This window comes from Tyto alba, unplaced genomic scaffold (assembly GCF_018691265.1).
Source record: "Tyto alba isolate M040663 unplaced genomic scaffold, T.alba_DEE_v4.0 Super-Scaffold_42, whole genome shotgun sequence".
In the NCBI taxonomy this organism is placed as follows: domain Eukaryota; kingdom Metazoa; phylum Chordata; class Aves; order Strigiformes; family Tytonidae; genus Tyto; species Tyto alba.
Window position 1 is genome coordinate 29,192,058 of NW_024881318.1, and position 22,482 is coordinate 29,214,539.

Below are 22,482 nucleotides of genomic sequence, written 5' to 3' on the forward strand. Positions count from 1 at the left end.
TCTATTTTTACAGTCTGTGAATTACTTGAAATGCAGAGGCAAGAAAAGGCAGCATGTTATTATATGGTAACACATAAGAACCAATTCAAAGTAAATTTTCACTGTAATCACCTAGTTATAGGAAGTAAATAATTGGTGATCCCCTACTGATGTATCTTGGTATGCATATAGGATAGGTGAGTATATGTTTACAAGCCTTATTTGGGCTTGGGTACTTCACTTTGGTGCTAAGTAATACAATTTAAACATAACCTGGCCTCACAGGAGGGTGGGCAGGGAGCTTAGGATAGAGCCTAAACCAGGTTCAGCTTCTGCCTCTGACAGAGTTTCCTTCATGAAGTTCACCATCAACAACTTTTCTTGGCTTTTTTGTTTCAACCTCTAAGGACACAGCGGGGCAGAGCTGGCCTCTGGCGTCGTGGTTGGGCAGACACGGCCCCTTCCCCACAGCCAGCGGCTGCCTGACTTGCAGGTGAGCCACAACCCGCCAGCAACAGCCTGCCTGCATGCCAGAAGGCGGAAGCTGAAATTAGCAGCACATGTTTTATCTCAGCCACAAAACTTGAGCAGGCCCCTGAGTTTCCTTGTGGGGAGCTACGCCATCGTGTGCCTTGGAAGCCTCTGGGGAGAGCAGAGGGGAAAGGGTGCTAGTGTGTCACGAAGGGAGCTGCATTTGGGAGTCTCCTGCTTTGCTGCGTTGCAGCAGGGCTATGTTGCAAGGCAGGTTTATGGAAAGGGGGATAAAATAGCTCCTTTTCCCGAAAGTCTTTCCAGAGTGCTGCTGAGTTCATCTGGGAGGCCTCTGGTGGGCCACCCCCTTCTCACCTGTTTTTCTTTTGAGAGTCCAGTCTCCTAGCTCTAATGGGGCTTGACTAAACAGGTTTCTGACAGAAGCATGAAAAAAAAAAAAAAAAAAGCATGTAAAAATTGGGTTGCATCAGTCAGGAGGCTAGCTGTGTCCTGGGCCACATGCCGACAGTGTCTCTGGTTTGGTCAGCGAATGCACAGCTGCATTTTGCTGTGGCTTAGAAGGCTGGGCTGCTGGCAGTTACACCTTTAACAGATACATGTCCAGTCACACGAAACAGAGGTTTGTGTCTTCAAAGGCCGCTGCAGGCAGATCAGGAGCATTAGGTTCCCGCGAACACTTTTTCAGTCTGTCTGCTTGGGCCCAGATGGTGCAGGTTTGGGCTTTCCTCCCTCACCCTGGCAGTTTCTCCTCCAGCATTGCTAGGGGATGACTCAGCTTCTTCCTTTCCAGGGTCCTATTTGAGTATTTTGCTCTCATCACCCAGCACTGAGGTTCCCTTACCATTTTACCTTACTTTATTCCTGCCCAGCATTTCATCTTGTACCCCTGCTTTTTTCTGGGAGGCTGTTTTTTTTGCCCCTAGCACTTGTCCTGCTCAGTTGCAAGCAGTAAAGTCTCTTCTACAGTACTTTTCGGGTATCTCACAAACTCTCCCTGCATTCAGTCCTTCCCATGATTTCTTATTTTTTCCCTTTTATTACTGTTCATGTCTTCTGTTCCCTACTGTGGTATCTTGGGGGGTTCTTCTGTCAGAAACTTCCATCAGGAGTGCAGCTTTGCCCTCAAATGCAAGGAAACTTCTCCACAATTTTCTAAAATGAAGAAGTGAAACCCAGTTTGAAGCCAGCTGTGTCTGTAACCATCTTTCTTTGCTGTTGGAAGAGTTTGTTTTACATCCCTTGCACTAAGAAATAGTTCAGCATGTTATATTTATTGGTCATTGTTTCCATTTGGGAGGCTGGGTGATTAGGAAGATGGCCTGAGCAGAGTGTGATGAGAACCATCTGAAGGGGACAAGGATCTGGAGCTGCTTGTGGGGGTGTATGAAACACAATCCAGCTGTGCAGGGTGGGCTCATGGTGCGTGGGGCCATGCGGCTGAACACTCCTGGCTGCCGGGAGGTAAGGAGCCCACTGGGAGCTGCAGAGGAGGAAGCAGGAGGTTGACCAGGACTATCCTCGGAAAGGGCAGAAAATGCAGGAGAAGCAAGCTGCTGTGGAGGAGGCATGAGGCTGTTAGAGCTCTTTGATGCTCAGAGCATGATGCGAAAGGTTATGATAGTTGCATAGTAGTTTAGGATATTCAGTTGTAGGCAGCAGCATGCTGTAAAAAAAACCATTATTTTCTCTCAGAAGAGGCCAAGCTGGCGAGCAAGGAAGAAATGACCTTGTGAGCTCATGTTGCTGCCTGTGGGTGATGGACCCTGTTGCTCGGCCAGGAAGCCCAGGCAAAAGGAAAGCAAAGCAAGAGTGGTTTTGCCCTCGAAGGCCAGGAAGCTTCTTGTTTGTCTTTCTAAAATGCAGAGCACGCATTTTTCAAAAAGCATATTTCCTCTTGGATTCAGCTCAGGGTTTTTCTTTTCTGATGCCAGAGTTCTGAATTCTTGGGGTGGGAAGAAAGAAAAAAGGGTGGAGGGGATTTCTAATGGAAATCCTGACAGTCTGAACTGCTTTTGCTGTCTGCGGTATAGTGCTTCCTGTAACCTATATGGCCATGTGCCAGCACGACATCTAATACACACTTGGCTGCTGAAAGTTCAAGTGAAGGGGACTGCTGGGTTGGAGTATGCCAGGGCAGGAAAACTGAGTTCAAGTGCTAAATTGCTATTGAGCCTGAGGGAGAGTATTAGCAACTTCAAAGAAATAAAGTGAAGGTTTCACTGTTGCGCTAGATTTGGTGGTTGGCTTATCTCCTGCACTACCAAGATAGGCACATGGGACCCAGCAGATCGCAAAAAGAATAGAAAAATAAACAAAAAATTCATGTTTTCAGTGACCAAGTTTGGCAGCTGATTTCCTCGGCAAGCATAAATCTTCTCCATCACATGGTGCTTAGTGTGAGACTCTGACACTACCCACTTAGAAGAGTTTTACCATGGCACATGTGCACGCTGAGGTCCCTTACCTCTACTGGTATAGGTGAGATGCCAAGAACTTCTTTACACGCCTGCCCTGGCGATGCAGGGTAAGAGAGTGCTAGCTGCCCCATGAGAGGCCAGGGGGATAGCAGGAAGGTAGCAGAGCTCGCTTTCTTTTGGATTTTTGCTTCCAGGCCTCAGAGACAAGGCTGATGCTGCTTTTAGTACATAGGATGCAAACACTAGAAGAGTATTTAAACTCAAAAAATGCTGTCTTTTCCCTAAAACACAAGAAAAATTATGAAGGTGGCTCTTTTAAGACAGTAGGCTAACATGCTTAGCTCCTGTCTTCGGTGTGCCTGGTGTGGGGGTGAAGGAAATCAGTAGTTTTGAATTTTGCTTCCTTCCCCCATGCAGATGACCTGCACTCTGCTGCTGTATGACCCATGAAGCCACGCGAAATTCTCCCCTTCCTGCATCCCTTTCACCTTTTCCTTCTTGCTGAGCCTTAGTTCCTCTGCAGCTCCTCCCCCTGAACCCCTGAGGTCCTGTTTGTGCTGCAGGTTCAGTACTGAGGAAATGTAATGCCATGAAAAAGATGGCCTGCAGCCCTTTTACCTCTGTGCTTAAGCCAAGGCAGGTTGTTGCTTCAGCCTCCCTTACAGAGCTGTGGTTGGGAGGTGGTGGTTTTCATTCCCTTTCTGCTGATTCAGCATAAGTGATTGATGGCTTCGAGGGCGTGGCACTCACTGGTTGAATGGCAGTGGAAAAGGTTATGGTGAGTGGTGTGAAACATACTGAGTCTTTTCCTCTGATTCCTTCATGGATGGAATAATTGACATGGCCTGATATTTCCTTTCCTAACTCAGGAACCTCCCAAATTTACCATCAACAATTGAGTTTCTCATTTAGCAGCTTCAAGCCTTTTATTGGGCTGTCCTAGATTAAAAACACTCAGCTTCACTGGTGCTTAAGATAAAATGTGATAGGTGAGCAGCCCTCGCAGCTGTGGCTGAGCAGTGGCCCTATGAGTGGAGAGGTCTTCAGTTACCTCTGCATTACTGAAAACTTGTAAACATTTGGCTTTTCCCCTACAAGGTGCTTTTTCTTGACTTAATTGCAGCGTTAGTGTCTGCTGCATGGGACCTTCTGGTAGTGTGGAGACATGACTCCACATGGCTGACAGACAGCAAAGAGGCAACGGTGTCATTTCAGGGCTTGGGACTGATCTTACTTTGAGTCTCTGCATCTCCTTCCCTCCCAGCTGATGAGGACTCTCACCACGTATATAAAACTCATCAAAAGCTAATGGCAAATTTGCCCTCCCCTCTCCTAAAAACAGGAGTCTGCAGGCTGACACTTTGTTAGAGATGTCCAAGCAGTTAGATCACACCAATGTCAAAAGAAATAAACACTGAGTCCTCCATATGATGTCATTTTGCCAAAGCAACCCACATCAAGCTGAAAGACTGACTTATTTTTGTCTTTTTCTGTGGGTAGCAAAATATACTTAGTAGTTGAGTCTCCCACAAGTAGCCCCCTGCACTGTATTGCTGTCCCTGTTTCCACATCCCAACATCACTAATGCCATCAGCAGTTTACATATGTTTGCATACTTTTGGTTACAGATGAGCATCTTTGATTTGCTTAATAAATGGGAAAACACACCTGAGCAAATGGTATAGTTAATTTACTGTTGAAAGGAATAAGGGTCTTATCCTCTTCCTCAGCTTGGGGAAGGCAGTGGTTAGGGAACTGCTTTTTCTGCTGATGACTGCTAACCCTTACATGACTGAGACAATTTTAAAGAGAAAAAATAAATCTGTGCAGGTTCTGAGCCACCACCTGGTTATACTTCTACACAATTCATTCTTCTGCCTCAGCTTAGTGTAGCCCAGGTACACCGAAATCTGTATACAGCTGCAGTCCTCTCCATTTGCTGCAAGTATGGAGGTGTGGACCGTGCCTCAGTGCATTGCCCACCAGCAACCCTCTCTACCCTCAACAGCCATGCTTTCAGCTTATCCCAAATCCCCTCTGCCTGTGTGAACCTGCACTGCCTGTGGTGTCCAGGTAGGCTTTTTAAAGTATAGATCTTCTTCATGTTATGAATTTTTCTTTTGTTCTGCAGCATTTCCAAGTGAGCCAGAAGCTGTCTTCAAGACACTAGGGCTTGCAGAGTCTCCCTCTTCTTTTTGGGTAAAGACCTTCTTGCCCCTGGTCAGCTGCTTGCGTAGAGTAGGTTTGGCAGTCATCCGGGAGGATGGAGAGCGGCCGCAGAGGCAGGTCTGGGGCCCTTCAGCATCTTGGCACCACCCCTACCCTTTTGATATTGCCAGTGTGGAGTGCTGAGGCCACCACACCAGGTGTCCTGAGCCTGCCTCGTTAGCTCTCCTCTGATTAAAATAAGATTACTGAATAAGTTCACAGGTCTGAAGGTCTCTGTTATACAGCTGCTGAGTAGGAGGCTGTCGCTTTGGTTGTCTGTCAGTGGATGAAGTGGTCAAAAGCATGTAAATGGCAACCTGGTAGTTGGTAGTTCCTGCTGGGCAGGGCCTTGTTAGGGAAAGTTTGTGTATGTGAAAGCCTCCTTGGGTTAAGCTAGTTGCATATGTTTGTACAAGTACTTTACACATGAAATTATTCAGGTAGCATACTGACACATTTGGAAATACAAGCAATAAAGGCAGGGTTATTTTGGCTGGCAGGTGCAGTGCCCTTGGGCTGAGCGTTAATCTCCTGTGGTTGTATGGAAGATGAGAATGATCAGGATCACTGCCACTGAGGAAGCGACACACCTGCGCTGCCTGCGTGGTGTTGTGCAAGGCTAATCCCTCCATGCCTTTGCCCTTTTTCTCTTCCTCTCTTAAAATGCTGTTGCTCTGTTGTGCTGCTCCGTGGAAGCCTGTTAGAGTGCCACCTCATTGATCACAGCTGCTTAATTTCCTGTTTCTTCAACAACATTTAAGAGCTTTTTTGCTATTTTGCTAGGAAATGAGAAGATAGTTTCAGGCTTTGCAATGGAAATTGGCTTTGTTAGTATATGCTGTTGTTTAATATGGCACAACAGCAGCTGCACAGGAGACTGTCAAAACTAAATAGCATGCCTTCATTTAGCTAAACAAGCATCTGCCTAAACCCTGTCTTGAGGGTTGCTTCCAAGGATAGAATGAAAAAGCTTTTACTCAGATCTGACTCCAGCACATAATGTGACACACAAATGCCCGTAACGATAGACTGGTCTGTTGGTTTTCCACGTTAGCCTGGCAGCGCTACTGCAGTGTGTAAAAGCCAGGAGGAGCAATTGCTTGCTGCAGTCCCAGTCCCTTAAAAGGGGAAAAGAGCTTGGTGCACAAGTACAAAAAGGCTTCTCATATAGAAAAGGCATTACTGAACTGTTTTCAGAAATGTCGTTTCACAGTAGTGCAGTCTGCTATATTTACATTGATACCTCACAGTATGCTGTAACGTTTTGCTTTCGTGTTTTAGGAGAAAGCAGTTGCTTTTACATCATCTGAATGTGGAATGGCTGCTGTAGGTTAATAGGTTGTCTGTGTTGTAATCAGGAAATATACCTTAGTCTAATAATCCAAATAAAATCTAAATCTCACCTAAATTTTTTAAGGCTTCTATTTGAATGCAGGTAATTAGGGACTGATAACAAAATGTTACATGGGCAAATTGCCTTCAGTGAAAGACGGGAAAATGTTCTCTGCTGACACATCAAAGTGTTGTAGAAGAAATCCCTCGATAAAACAGTCATTTAAATAGTTTACTGTTGTCATTCCTAGGCATCTGGCAGCATTCTGTAGCATTCTTTCAGACCTCTGTTTTAAGGAATCCTAAGAGGAAAGTTAACTGAGAGCTGGCAACAACTAACAAAAAGGAAAATGTAATTATGAAAAATTATCATACTGATTTAAAGAAGTGGGATAGAGCTAATTAAGAAGTAGGAACAAGAGGGTGTGTACAGCAGAATGCCCAATAGTGTGGCTGTGCTCAGAGAGGGGGTTAAATCTAGAACAGAGCAAGCCTGAGCTCTTCGAGCCCATAGAGGAGCACAGTGGAAAACAGCTTGTGATGTTTTCCAGATTAATTTGTTCCTTCCAGCAGGGGGAACAAACAGCAGTAAGTCTATAGGTAGACTGGCTGAGAATTAAAACTCTCAATTACTGTATGTCAGCATGAAGAACTGAGAGGATTCAGTGCATAGAACTCTTCTTCAGACAGAGCACTTGATTTCTGTTCACTGTTGTTTCTCTTGAAGATTGGCTTCTCTTCAAAGACACTGGGACAAGAGCAAAAACTGATTTATTAAGAAAAAGAAATCTCTATCAATATTTACAGTCCTCCGGCCAGATGTATCTCAAGGCAAACTGTCAACAGGAGATAATTGTTGCTTTATCAGATTATGCTGACATAAAATTATACAACACAAAACTGAGCTTTGTACTTCTATGGCTAACAAAAACTTAAGTGCTTTAATCTCAATTTACAGCATTAAATGGTTTAGCCCCACAATACAGATTAAATACATAAGTAATATTTGAGTGAATCAAGTGTAAGAATAACTGAATCAAATTCAGGAAACCAGAGAATTATAGTAATTAATCTATCCAGAGAGCAACTTTTATACATGAATTTGTAGATTGTACTAGGAGCTGGTCTTGTGTTCCTGTGTGCTCTGATTATAAATGAACACCAGGGATAAGGCGTTTGGCTCCACTTTCCAGCCCCTTGCAAGCCCCAGGCCATGCTCTCCACAGTTTCTCATTCACTGGTGAGTTACTTTGCTTACTTTGCTCCTGGGTCCATGCAGCCCATCCAGCACCCTCCTCTACCTTCCCCCCAGGGACTCTTCAGAAAACAAAACTATGCATCCCCATGCTGCTTTGTGCTGTCTGCAGGGAACTGAAAAACACTTTCTCTTCCTTCAACACTTTCCTTATGACTGTCTTGTTGCCGTGGTGGTAAAAGAAAAACTTGGTAACCAACAGACTGTGGATTTGATGAAGCTACTGCCAGTATGCTGTTTGTAGTTACCAAACTTGGGCCTTCCGCTCCATCTCCGCGTGTCTTGTCTGAAAAGCAGATTGTCAGCTACTGGAGGCAGGAACTGTGAGCAGAGCTGTCGGGCTCTGAGGTACCTCACCAAAATGAGAGAGCTGCTCGCAGATGAGCCCCAGGGACTGAGCAGCAGCTACAGAAAATCAGGGATACAGGCAGTTAAGCTTAAGTGTCTATCAAAGCAGCAGAGATGTAAGGGACCTGGCCAGGCTCTGCCCCGTGGACAGCGGTATGAGAAATCAGTGCTGAGAGTCTACCATGTTTTTTCCCCTTGTGGATTGTCTCACCACAGACTGGCCTGTAAGTGGTTTTTGCTGAACTGCAGCTGCTTGCACGTGTGTTAGATGTAGATCAAGGCTACACTGGTAGCTGCAGGAACAGCCTTCTGGGGTATCTTACCTTGTTCTTCCCACATGGGCATTTCTCCTTCCCCTCCTTCTGCATGCATGTTCCCAGGAGCAGAGAGCTGGTTCTTTTTTGGGGGTCTCTGGAAGCTGCTGCTTTGGTTACAGGTAGTTGGGACAGTTAAGTAGTTTGGATTGCTGGCTTCTGCTTTAGCCCACAGCTTGCTCTGTTGGTGGGTGGTAAAGCAGCTTCTGTCCATTCCATTTAAGCTGCAGGAGTCATTCAGATGAGCTCTGTAGCCTATGACCATCTCTTTTGTAGTTACTGGGAAGGGGGAGGCAAGGTTCCTCTTGATTTTTTTACTTGAGCACCCCATTTCAGGCAGGCAGGGTGAGTCCGGAGTGGATCTCTGCAGCCTCCACAGCTCAGCCATTGCTCTGGGTGTTGGAGCTTTGAGCTGAATATGTGACAAGGAGTCGGTGCCTCTCCACTTGCTGTTAGTCAGCATGAAATCCAAGGGGTGTTGTTTCTGTTGTGGGTATGTTGAATTGGCTTAACTGAATCATCTTTATTCACTCTTCCTAGCAAATAGGAACCAGACATTAATGAAATGAGAAATTATGATAAATATTAGTGATAGTGAGGTGTATGTCCTGAGAACCTTTCTCTCTGCACTGAAATGGAGTAGTAGAAGATAGGTTTGGTAGTAAAAATACTACTTTTTTTTCCTTTTTTTTTTTTTTTTTCCTTGTGTTACACCAGTATAGGATTCACAAAGTTAATTATCTGAAGTTGAGGTAAGACTGACTGCTTTCAAGTCGATAGTTAAAACTTTTCTCCAAATTTTCTTTTCATCTGTGAGAAAACTGCTGTAGGTTATCAGTTATGGGCTGTAGTTAGTATTTCTCCAGGAATTTTCTGTGCTCTTAAAGTTTTAATTCAGTAAAGTCCTGATGACTACACCTGATAGCAGTGCTGCAGCCTTTTGGGGGCTGAGTTTTGGGTAAAGACTTTTCAGCTTGGGGCTTACATACCATGAACCAGTAGCTTTCAGGAGTTGTTCAGTGCTCTAATTTTGGTAAAAAGAGATGGATGTAGCTTCTTGGTCCTGCTTGTGACTCAGCCATAAGCCATGTTTGCTGTTAAACAGACTCTGTAGGTTTGTGAGTGATGGAACGGTAAACTTTAAAAAAAACTTCCTTGTTGGCAGCAATGACATTGGCATTTCAGATCCGGCTTCTTAATTTGGTGATGGTGACTTTTAACTACCGAAGGGTTTGTGATGATTAAGAGAAAATGGCAAATGGCCTGTACAATGTACAGTCAGAAAAATACAGTGTGGTCATGCTAGTTACACAGAACAGGAAACTAGTGATGAATAGAGGAGAAGGAACTGCTGGTGTTTAGTCTGAAATGGCTGCATGGCTCAGCAGGATGAAAGCACAGCTTATCCAGGTCTGTCCAAGATAAAGCAATACTTTATACTTAATGTAGTTTGGCCAATCAGCCAGGAAACACTGCATAAAATTTGTCATTGGTTCTTAAATGTAAGCAGTGATGAAATCCCTTCACAGAGAACAGATATCACTTGCTAATGGATTTTGCCGCCCCAAAGAATAATGACATTTAGTTCACTCATGCCCATGGTGTTGTGTCATCGTTAGAAAAACGCTGGAGGAAGGACTTTCTTTTGTGAAATGTCTGGTGTTCACAGACATTAATTTTAGAGAGTTGGATGATGGGTTTTGCATTTTGTGTATATTAACTGCTTACTAACTAGGACCCAGCTTTTCTTTCTCAGAGAGGAATTTTTCTTGCATCTGGCTGAATTTCTTTAAACAAACAAACAAGGAAACCTAACATACTGCAGAATAGGCTAGTCTAACTGAATTGAAGATGTGAACGAATCTTTACAGCTGTTCCTGGTAATCTCTTAGTATAGGGAAGAAAATAGGACTGCTTTCTATTGTATTACTTTGTAGAAATTTGGGGATTAGATGAAATATAATGGATGAACCAGCATCATACATAAAAAGCACAACTTTCAGCCCACTTCTACAAGGTGACAGCACCTTTACCAGCTACTTTCGTCAAGGTGCCAGATTGAATGAAGGGCTTTACAGTGCAGGGCAAATAAATCAGTAATGTTTGTGGGATCTGGAAGGCTGTGTTGATTTTCTGGATAAACCAGTTGTGTTCAAGCAAAAACTATTTTTTGTAATTCTTCCTGTTCTTCAGAGTAAAATTTTAAATAAACTGGCAAATTTTGATACCTACGAGCCTGATGGTTAGCTCCTTCCTACATACCTTTGTATGAGGGAAATCTGTTTTTAACTCCCTGTGATGTTTTTAAGCAGGGCCCATAAGAGAGCATTGTAGCCACTAGCACATGAGGCATTTTGATTAAATCACTCATCCTTGTGCACACACATCTTACGTTCAGGGACTCTGATGTGACTTTTAATTTCCTTAATGAAGTCCTTCACTGCTTAGATAAAGACTGGTCCTCATAGGAGAGAAAACTAGGAGTAAGGGAGATGATCAGGTGGGCAGAACACCTAATGTGAGTTTTTTACTTCCAGCCTGAGGCACAGCAGGGTGTTCAGGCAGTTGAACAAGACGGGGAGTTGAGGCTTCTGCTCCTGCATGTGCTTTCCTTCTGCAGGAGTCCATCGCCTGTTTAGAGATCCCAGTGTTACCTATGCACTGGTTGTAGGTACTTGGATCCTTTTGTTTGGGTCTGACTCCAGAATCCCGTTGTTACAAAAGCAGCTTACTGAACTGGCAGTATTATTTTTCTACTATGTCCTAATGTGGCCAAATAAGCAGATGCAGTGTGAGATTTTCTTTATGTATATATATTTTTTTTTCCAGGCAAGAAAATCAATGTAGGAAAAATGAAGAGGAAAAAAAGGCAAAAATTTTTAAGATGAATGACTAAATAAAGCTGAATGAGGGCTAAACAAAAACGCAAAAGTGGATGAAATGTTCCTAAGTATTTGAAAAGTGCAAGAACAAACAGTTGGTAGAGACGCTCAAATGTTTTGCGAGCTCAGCATACCTAGGAATAGTATGTGAAAATGAAGGATGTAGAAGGAATAGAGAGATTAAAATTAGGAACTAGGCCATTATCATATGAAATAAGCCTTTCACAAGAAAAACCACAGGATAGCTCCAAGTTTAGACAAAACACTGCATGGTATATACTAGGGAACAATCAGTAAAGGAAGGTTGGATGGATGAGGAAGAATCTTGTTCTCCTAATCCTGGTGCTTGGGAGTGAATAGTGACCATGATAACCATTACTACGTTTGTTGCGTTTGGTGTTAAACTGATCATTCGTTAAACTTCTGTCTTTCTGTTTTTATTTCTAGGCCTCTTCCTCATCTTAGGCTTGATACTTTACCCTGCAGGTTGGGGATGCCAGAAAGCAATAAGCTATTGTGGACCTTATGCTTCTGCTTACAAACTAGGAGACTGCTCCTTGGGCTGGGCTTTCTACACAGCTATTGGTGGCACTATTCTGACGTTCATTTGTGCGGTCTTCTCGGCGCAAGCTGAAATAGCCACATCCAGTGACAAGGTGCAAGAAGAAATTGAAGAAGGAAAAAACCTTATTTGCCTCCTTTAACTCCAGTGGGGAAAAATACCAGCACCTGAATCTTAATCTGCTTTCCATTGACTGGACAAGCAGAGCCGCTTACCCATTTCTACCATTTGTGTGATTGAGCCCCATGCATTCCAGCCCTGAACTACTGAAATGGTCTTTCTTTCTTGCTGGGCAATGAGGATCTGAGAAAGGATCCCAAGAAAGCAGAATGTAAATAATTGGGGATGTCTTTAGTTTCATTCTATATTCAGGACACAGTGGAATATATTAATCTGACTGGGGAGGTGAGGAATCGTGTATATAGCAGGAATACTATTGATTTAACTGACAAATTCTGATTGATTGGATTGCCTTACCCACCTTGGTCACTTTGAAGAATTTGGATTTAAAATAATAAAAGCCAGCACATTTTTTTTTTTTTTCCTTATACAAAAGAGAAGCCTATTTTAATTAGGCTCTGTTTCCAAGGGCCCCCCTCACCTGTGAATATTTCACCACCACCTGGTTTGGTACCATCCTTTTCATTGAGGTGCTTTTTGATACTGAACTTCCTTAAAGTACAGTGCCTTCTCAGATAGTAGGGATATGTTGGAGAGAGCAAAGCTGACGTGACGCAGTTTACACCGATCTTTAAGCGTTTAAAGAATTCAGTCCCTGCCAGGTTTCTTTGTCTTGAAGCTGGTGCAAGGTGTGTGCCACTTGTTCCTTAGCAGGTAAATGATTTTATTTTCATTAACTGGACAGAGAAGCTGTTGTTACACTGGCTTTCACCTGATTCTGGTAAAAATTGTTTGAAATAACCATTGCTAGAAATATTTCTGCAGCCTTTATTAAAACTCCTGAAATCCCAGGCAGATGACAACTCCCCACAACACAGCTGGGCACTATCTAGCGAAAGCCAACAGCCTGGCCTGGGCTGTAGCCTCTCCTACAAATGCAGATTGCATGTTGGGCTTCAACAGTATTATTCTTTCTCTTGCCAGTGAAATCTCATTCCTAGTCTACAGATCAGTCTGTCTCATGACCCAGAGCCACATGGGTCCTTAAGAAATTTACATTTTTCAGGAAGTCTTGCCAAATTCTACGTGGCTGGGAAGATTTTTTTTTTTTTTTTTAAACCGCATGTAGCATTGACCCTTTTCCAACTAAATCAGCAGAAATAAAACAGACCTTGCCACAAATGACATTCCTTTCTCATAGGCAGTTGGTTGTATTACTTGTGGTGTTGCATCACTTAGTAGAACTACTTCTGAAAGCAAATTTAAAATGTACTTTAAGGTAACAAAGGAATGATGCAACTGTGCCATAGGAGCATGGGGGATAATTAATCTGAGAAGTAGGTCTGCTGAAAGTAGTAGAGTGAATTTTAGACTCTTCTTGCTTCTGGGTAGTTTAAGACCATCGCAGGACAGCGCTGTAAATTATATCGAATTACAAATTCGATATGGAGCGGAGGCTCCGGTTTATGCCGGGTCGGTCCCCGGGCGGGTGCCGTGAGTTGCTGTTCGTGTTCAGGGCCGCTGTCACGTACAAGTCGGCGGCCAGCGCCACGGCGCTGCTCGGGGCACGCGTGGTACTGGAGCTGTTCAGCACCCACGACCCCAAGAGCACGGGTGGGCTCCCCCCACCCCCCTCCCTGGCCGGAACCCCCTCGGGAGCCCCCGGGGGCGCCTCAAACAGCGTCAGCTTCCGCCCCTGTTAAAAAGGGGTTGCTTTAATCTAGCCTCTCCTTGCGCTGCAACCCGCCTACACCGTATTCTAGTTTAAAACGGGTAATTCACTTTTAAATATTTAATGTTAAAAAACAAAACAAAACAAACACAAACAAACAAAAAAAAAACAAAACAAACAAACAAAAAAAAAAAAACAAACAAACAAACAAAAAAAACAACACCCCAGGCCCAACAAGCGTTCCGGTCTGCCATTTCTGCCCACTGCCTGCACGAAGGAAGAGTTTTAAACAAATCGCAATTACTGGCACGACGCGGTGTCCCGGGGCGGAAATCGCAACCCGCGCGCGCTGCCCGGCGGCGATCCGACGCCCCAACCGTCCTTGTGACGCTCCCGCTGAGCCCCCTGATGGAGCGCGCGGCACGAGGCGGGCCCCGCGCGCGCAAACGGGGCGGGCCGGGGCCGGACAGGGCGGGTGGGGGTAGCCCAGGAGCCCCTGGCAATGAGTTGGGCCGTGGGGGGGGCGGCGGCCGCCGCCGGCCGGTTTTGAGGCCGTGTCAGGGCGAGAAACGCTGCGCTGGGCGGAGCGGCGGGTCGGGCTCCGTGGCGTCAGTCCCGCCACGGGGCGGGGGTGTGGGGGGTGGGGCAAGCGCTGCTTCGGCTTTAGGCGCCAACCGCGGCCAACCCTCGCTTGCAGTGCTGGCTGCCCTCGGCTGCGACATGCAGAGCGCTTACGGAATTTTAATAGTGCGGGTGTTTGCTAAGTACAAAGTCGGTATTTTCAGTGGCTTGTTCTGCTTTTGTTTGCATTTATAACCAGGAAGAACCAACTTTTCTGCTTGTCGCTGGTATACCATCGACTTGCTCTGCAACAACATGATCAACTAACTTGTAAGAATACCCATGCTCATCACATAGCACAGACAGAAGACAGGCTGGGAAGAAATACAGGAAAAAAAAAATCAGAATTTCTTTTCTCAGGGTTCTGTTTTTCTAGCAAGTGATAAGATGGTATATATCGCAGTTTTTCTTCTGGATGAGGTTTTCAGGTATAGGGTGCACTCATTAAATTTGACAGCTGTTTAAAGTTGTTCCTGAAGTTCACCTTGGCAATAGCCTTCAAAGATGTTTGGGGGAGAAGAAGGAAAAAAAAAAAAAAAAAAAAAGCTTAAAACTAATTTAATTAATTTCATGGGAGGGCTGCAGAGTGTAACTGCTTCTTAATGTACATGCACTGCTTAGGATCTAGAAGAATTTGCTGGGGATTCTTTAAAACCTGTGTGCTAATTAGTTCAGTTTAATTTTGTTTTTGTGGTATTGAAGAATTCTTCAAATATCTGTGGTTTGATCAGCTTCGTAAACTTATATTCTGTAAAGTGCCATAGACATTTTTTTTTAATTGTAGCATATTTAAATATATATATATATATATATATATATATATATACACAAATTTGTGTGAGATGTGCAATACCAGGAATGGGTTTTGTTGTGGTTTCTTTTTTTTTTCCCTTAGTTTTTGCTTTTAAACAAGGTATTTGAAAAGGGACTTCCTTGGGGAAGAAGTGGCTGGAGTTTGGGCGGTCTGGACAAACGAATGCATACAGTAATGCAATAGAATAACTGATTTTGAAGATTAGTACAACAGTAGTATCAGCCGCTTAAAGATTTAACAAAAACCTCTTCTATGTTGATTTGAAATACTCAGATCTATGTCATGCAGACAGTTCAAAGGTGAAGCTGTATCCATCTCTGGCAATACACAATCTGAAAGGTGGCAAGTCTCAGTAAGGTTTCTTAATGTGCTTTAGTTATAATGTGGCACTGAAAAAAACACTGCTACTGAGCTATTTCTGGGTTGTCTGTATCACCATTTTACTCAAAGTTCTCTGGATTCTGAGGGGATTTTTTTTCAGCCAAATCACTTCCATTTTGTATCGTTATCCCACGTCAGAGAGGTCTTGTCTCCTCGTGGTGAACGGAGAGGAGTCCAAGTCTTCCCTGAACGCCGTGGGCGCTGATGCCTACCTCAAGGAGAGGACAGAGCCCAGCCAGAGCCGAGCGTGGCAGCAACCTGTACGGGACGAGCAGCTGTGGCATCCAGCTAGAGTAGATTTTGAGCCATGGTTTATTTGTGGTACTGTTTTTCTGTTCTTGAGTCACCACTATGTACATTTGTTAGCACAAATGATGTACGTAATGTGTTATTTTTAATCTAAATTTCAATTAAAATGTGAGTTTTCAAACTTTTAACAGGAGTCTGACTATCTTAATTCAAGCATATTGGACAAATCGAGCCACAGCAAGGTAGCTTTAATTGTAGCTTTAATAGCATTTAAGATTGCAGCCCACGGATGTTGTCAATGTTTCAGATTTCTGTCTGACTTTAACGATTATTACCACTTACTGATCAATAAGTATGTGATCTGAAATTGTAGCTATGTGATATGAAATACAGTTGCATTAAAGAGACTTTATAATTGAATATTTGTCTGACAAATGTTTTTTCATTTTGCAACGAAAAAGGACTGCAGTTCTTTCTTATGAAAAGGGCTAGCAAAGGTTGTAAAACAAGTATTGTGCTTAATCACACAGACTTCTAAAATGGTTTTTGCCACAATGCGTCTTACCTTTCACTTGTGACTTTACAAACATGAGAGAGAGGTTACATGTTGTTCTCTAAGCAAATGTATGGCAGAATTAGGACAAAAGCTTTCAGTAGTTTAGAGAAGTCAGGATGTTGCTTTTCTCATAGTTGCTATTTCTACTAAATGCACATACAATCAATTCTAACAGCTTCTAAACTTCCAAGTAGTTGTTCTTGGTTAAAACTTGGAATATTTAGAAACCTCCAGTCCAGAAGAAGTTAGGGGATAGGCATTACTCAGTGCATCACCACTGCAGTCATCTTTATGGATTTCAAAGCAGTTATTTTACAAATATGAAATACTGCCAAAAGAAATTACAAAGCACTGATTTTCATAGCTAAAAATACTGCCTCCCTTTTTAAGTAAGGTTAATGGAGTTGGAATAGAGAATGCAGAGTTCAGTTCTCTAATTGTGTTAATTATTACAGATTTCTGTGTTCTAGTAACTTCTTCCCCAAGCTCCAACTAGGTTTAGAGTGGTGATGCAATGAGAAAATGAATGTCTGTGATTAATATCAGAGGGACAGGAATATAAAGATGTCTTGCTCATATGGTTCACTGGAAGCTTGTTTTCAAATAGATCCTTTTATTTGATTTGTGTTATCTTTGCATGAGTGAAATTCTGAGAGCATACAAATCTGTGTCCCTAACCAGCTTTAGGTATCACTCAGATGCAGTGGGATCAGTAATTTGGTCTAGCTGAAAAAGGGAAAAAATAATTACAAATTTAATTATATTATTCTGACCACTTCCAGTTGCTCTCCTTGGACTGCCCAATCCAGCATATCCACTTTTTTTTTCTCTACAGCATCAAAACGACATCCATAGCAAAGACAAGAGCCCTGCACTGCAAAATGGCAATGGGTCCTTTGGCACCTGTGCAGTAACTACAGCTCAGATGATATAGGACTGGTTAATTAGGCTACGAACACTGTAAAATCTACTTGCAACACTGTCAGCTGAAACAGTGGCAGAGCAGCTGATGCTGCAGAGGCATCAGTGGTCAGTGTCAGCTGGTTTTTAAAATGGCCTGGGCTCCTGCCAGCATGTCCTACCCAGCACTAGCTGTGCGCATTTGCAAAGCAGAAAGCTGAGTGAATGGCCACAGGTCACTGGACTATCCAAAGCAGGCTGCGTTTTCCAGGCCCACATTAGCACTGTCCCAAGCACACCACCCATTACTAATGTAACCTCCAACTTCATCACCAAAAATCAGTCTCCGAAATTTCCCATCTCACCAGCTGAAGGTTTCCCTTTTTGAATCATGGGTACGAAGAAGTAAAACCTGGTCTTCTCAGCGCCTGGCAGAGCAACTCCGCCAAGTGTTCTTCCTCACCTCTGAGTAATGCAACAGCAAGGTGTAGGAACACTCACGGAAGCGGGACAGGATGTTTATATGTATATACACACAGTCACATCTCAGCAGCAAGTGTATTCAGAGATGGTAAAACAAACAAATTAAAAGCACTGTTGCTTGGTGTAATCACTGCCCATTCATCCAACAAAAAGCACATTTTAGGTGAGCTGTATATGCTTTCATTAAACAGCTGGAAAATTAATTTTATTTTGTTTTTCCAGAATAAAAAGTACAGCAGCACAATCCATAAGTCATGCTTCCCATCAACACTTTTTTTTTTTCCTCAATAGTGTGTGACATGCTATCCAGTTTAATCCTAGCACAAAATTAAACTAGTATTCTGCTGCTGAGGTAAGAAATCTACATCACTTCTTTTCTAGGTCTGCCTGATTTTTCTAATGATGAAAATAAAAGATACTCAGAAACACAGCACTCATTTGTGTGAAAAAAGGGTATAAACTAATTCTTACACATTTCAATGTAACTGAGTGAAACCTAACACATACATGTTTTAGTTAGCTGATCCACTGTGCCTTACTAGGGATTCTTTACCAGAATGCTCTAGGCGCCTGCCTTTTCCTTGACAGAAATACCTTTCCAGAAGTACCACTGAGTATTTTTAATCAGTCTCTTCCCTGTGTTGTTTTCTCTGTGCATGCCTTCCCAACTTCATGCTTACAACTTCTTGAGGAAAACTAGCCTCTGCAAACCAGAGGAATTACCTCCCCATGACACCATTTATATTGTGTAATAATTCTAACCATAAGACGTGACTGGATCCTGCTGCACAATTGTGCCTATCATTTACAAGGAAGTACAAAAGCTGTTCCTTTAGTCTGCTGCCGCTGCCATCCTTGATCTGTAAATTACAGAGAAACAGACCAAGTTGAAAAATTTCACTACTAGATGATGCATGCATGCACAGGTGTTTTCAAAAACTCACATCTCCTATCTCCCACAATAATCCTGACTGTACCTCAGAGCACTGTTCTCTGTGTTATGCATTTGCAAACCCAACTATGTTACAGAGGTCTACATTAAGCCATTCTGCCTTTCAAAGAAAACACAGTAATAAATTCAGTACTAGAGAGCAGCTGATATTCTGTGAAAAAAAAAAATAAAATCAACAGATCATGATAGTGCCTAAAAAAATGAGAAAAAGCAAGACACATCAGTGATACAGAAATGTCAATTCATAGGCAGAAATTAGGAAAATAAACACTACAAAAACAATGCTATTTTCAGCAACTTCATTTTACTTTCAGCAGTGTTTTAAGATTCACTTAATACCTGTAGAATTTCATTCAGTAATGATAGAACATCTTTAGATTTTAACTCGTGAGTTTACAGCACAAGGAAGTGGGCTGAAAGTGTTCAAGAATTTTCTTCGTAACAGTTGAGTAGACTAATTCTCAATACCCTAATGTATTATTTTGACAGTTGACATTTTGCTTCCCCATTTCAGCAGAATTACAGCATTTATATACAGATTTATAAAAACCAAGTAAGACTTTTACACAGATCATCTGCCCTGCACATATACCCTGTTAGAAGAAGAATCCCCATGTTGGTCAAAACTATACAGAGAAAACACCCAGGAAAAGAGTCTTTTTTTATTCTATGACACTGTGTTAATACAATAAATATACAAACCTTCTGAACTACTTGGACATGCAACAGAGGGACAGAAGTGCATTTGTACAGAACCATGACATTCACCAGGATGGCAGAGCATTGTTAGTAATTTACAAAATATACAAACATTTCCCTCAGATAAATAAAGCCAACTCCTAAATTACAATGACTACTGACAATCCAGTGTTTTAACTTCATACTTTGTACTCAGTTTGTCACAATACTACAAAATGACAACTTAAGTGGGCGCCATACTCTAATTAATTGATAACAGACTGTAAAATCTAGTAGTTGTTAGGTACAAAATATTTTAACAAATATCAGCCTTCTGTTGTCAAAGCTAAACTCAAACTTCTCCCTCCTTTTTCGGCTGCAAAGTGTCAGAGATTTCTGATTTGAACAATTCACATGTAACTGAATCTTGAACTTCTCTTAGGTTTAAATCCATACATTGAACCCATGACTTTACAAATCAACGCTCCCTATACAAAGAACATTTAATATGTTTTCTCAAAGAGCCTTTAAACATTTGGGGAAGAAAATCTGCCTGCCATATTCAGATTTTATTCCTAACATTTTTTTCCATAATACATTCTGGTAAAGTATGTTACTATGCAATCTTCAACTTTAGTTAAATTGCAAGGATGATGTCCCTGGGATTCCTATCTAAAAGATAACCAAGAGAATTGCTTAAATTTAGATTTAGAAGTAATCCACAGAAGAATTTGTAGATACAACCCTCAAGTCTAAAAGATTGTGAAAAGAACAATCTTGATATACAGCTGCTAGAAGGATGATGCCTGATCTCAACAGAAAATGGTAGTTTTTATCTGGAAAGCTTTTAATAACACTCCACACAAATTTAAGTTCAATGCCACTAGTAAGAAATTTTAGATCCCCTATTACAGAGAATATTTAAATTGCTTTTAACTTCATGATGCAGAGAACATTTAGAAGCAAGTATATTCATTAGTATGAACTTCAGCGTAGGTGAAACTACAACACTTATCCAAATTCAAGTTGGATTTTAAAAAAAATAGTAGAAGGAGACTAATAGGGACTTCATGCTAACACTAACAATACTGAATCAAGGATTAAGCTAGGGGGGGTATTTTTTGTAATGCTCTTCTATTATGACTATAGTGTAGTGAAAAAGAAAGTCAGTCCACATTCAGAACATGGAGGGGCCTCAGAATTTTATGCTGTTTTACTAAAGGTGATTCACTTTAAGAGCTGAATTAATTTCAGCCACAGTGTATACTTACACAGGCTGTGGGATGTGGTCCTTCCTGTTTTCATTTCTGAAAACAGTCTGAAAAAACAGCCCAAGCATTGTGCATAAGACTCATGAGGCAGTCCAAGAATAGTCTTCAAAGGAGAGAAACATGATGTTTTACTAAGGCCTGATTATATTCTAGCATATTACAATAGTATGTAGCATTATGGATTATTCAGTCCCACAGCACCAATTTAACTTCTTAGGCCTCCAGTTCAGTGAGTTAAAAATTAACATTGTTAAAAGATTAAGGTTTCTCACTTTTCCAACCAAAAGAGTTTAAAAGCTTTTTTCCCCAGCTTAAGTCACATCACAGAAATGGCTGAGTTAATGTGAAAATGAATTCAAGTATCTGGTAAATGCCATTGCTTATAAAGCTTGGGTTTAGACAATAGTTTAGATAGTATTCCTGTTAGAAAATTAAATACTGTATATTCAGATTTCTGGACAAGCAGCAAACTGAGTGACTGACTAGGCTAGAGATTCAGTATCACTGGTAAACACAAATCTACACTTAAAAAAAAAAAACAAAACCCACCCAAAACCAAAAACAACCCCCCCAAAATCCCAAATACAACAAAAATACTACTGCATGTCGAAGAGGGGAGGGAGGCAAGAAACTAGGGTGCTAAAAGTCAATGCTGGTTTCTTTTCCAGCAAAATTATTACCCCAAGACATGAATACTGAATTAAAAATAGTAAATATATAATCATTCAGCTCCATGACTGAAACCATCAGTTAACTTCCTTCAGCTGTACACTGCATTACACATTCCATTACAGAGAATGCTTATGCACCATAGTGATTTCTCACAAGTAGAGAATACTCCATGAAAACAGATAGAAACAAATGCTATTATTACAAAGTGGCGCAGGTAAATTCTGGACCAAAACACTATTTAAACAAGATCAAATAACAGTATTCATGCAAACTTACAGGTTTATATCAAAAGACTTATCCTAAAAAAACACCCAAGAAAAGAACTTATAGTATCTACCCTACCTGTATTTGTCCTCCAGCAGCTGCTGAAATTGCAAAAGCAGTAGCCAAACCTAACTTTCTGCATCTCAGTCTACCCCACTTCTTATAGTAGAAACAGTGAAAACAATTCTTACAAAGAAAAATAATTGATTCAAAGTGCTTTTCTGAAGTTAAAAAAAAGTAAAATACCAGAGTGAACTGCTAAAAAACCTTCCAAATTCTTAATACATTTATTTGATCATTACATAATTAATTATCAGGCCAATTACTGAAATCATTTATCCCCCATAAAATATGGAAGGCTTTATATTCTAGAACGCAACATCTTAAAGAAGGGCGAAGAATGGTTATCTTCATAAAATAAATAAATTTCTAATCGAATAACCAAACATTTCCCATTTTACCCATGCACAGCTGCAGAAAAGACAAACATGCTGTGTGAATTTTGATCTAGGCTTTTAGGGAACAAAATAAGTGACTGGATCGAAGAGAACTGCGCTGACTTTTTGTTTCCCTACATTCGGTTACCCTTGAATGCATTTTGAGCTGCACTGGTTGCTGCTGTTGATGCGGCGTTGGCTGCAGCAGTTTGTACAGTTTTGTTGGACATCACTCCTGTTGCAAACTCCTGCTGTGCCTTCTCAAAACTAGCACCAGTCGTGCGGTAGAGACCATGCACCTAGGGAGGTGGAAAAGCAGTGAAAAAGCAGTGCTGACCCTCCCATTTCTTGGTAGACTAATAGCAAATTCTCAAACATGAAGCAGAGCTGTGTGGTGGGGAAATCTGTTTTGCTCATGGATTTGGGAGGATCCAGAAATGAGAAAATGGACTTTTTTTCCACACAGACGACAACTGTTGATTGCCCTGCTGCATGCACAGTTTGACTGTAGGAATACCTGTAACTTTTTGCAAGTTGAGAGGGGCCTCATCGGTCTTTACTAAAATGTGGGTGGTACCTACTGTCTGAAATAGTGTATTTAAATACACAAACAGGCTGCATCC

General features: G+C 42.0%; 2 protein-coding genes and 1 pseudogene across 5 annotated transcripts in view; 2 read left to right on the top strand and 1 right to left on the bottom strand.

Annotated features, from left to right (window-relative positions):
* Nucleotides 1-12,344, top strand: part of LHFPL2 (LHFPL tetraspan subfamily member 2) — a 127,211-nt gene extending 114,867 nt beyond the window's left edge. For all 4 annotated transcript variants that reach the window (XM_033009148.2, XM_033009149.2, XM_033009152.2 and 1 more), the window contains one exon: nt 11,675-12,344. In XM_033009148.2, the coding sequence (XP_032865039.1) occupies nt 11,675-11,931 (257 nt within the window). In that variant the 3' untranslated portion in view covers nt 11,932-12,344. The remainder of the gene's footprint in view (nt 1-11,674) is intronic.
* On the top strand, nt 11,983-14,523 carry LOC104365406 (annotated as a pseudogene).
* Nucleotides 14,524-18,822: 4,299 nt separating this feature from the next.
* Nucleotides 18,823-22,482, bottom strand: part of SCAMP1 (secretory carrier membrane protein 1) — a 49,813-nt gene continuing 46,153 nt past the window's right edge. The window contains exon 9 of the mRNA XM_033009107.2: nt 18,823-22,158. Coding sequence (XP_032864998.2) covers nt 21,994-22,158 — 165 coding nt within the window. The 3' untranslated portion in view covers nt 18,823-21,993. The remainder of the gene's footprint in view (nt 22,159-22,482) is intronic.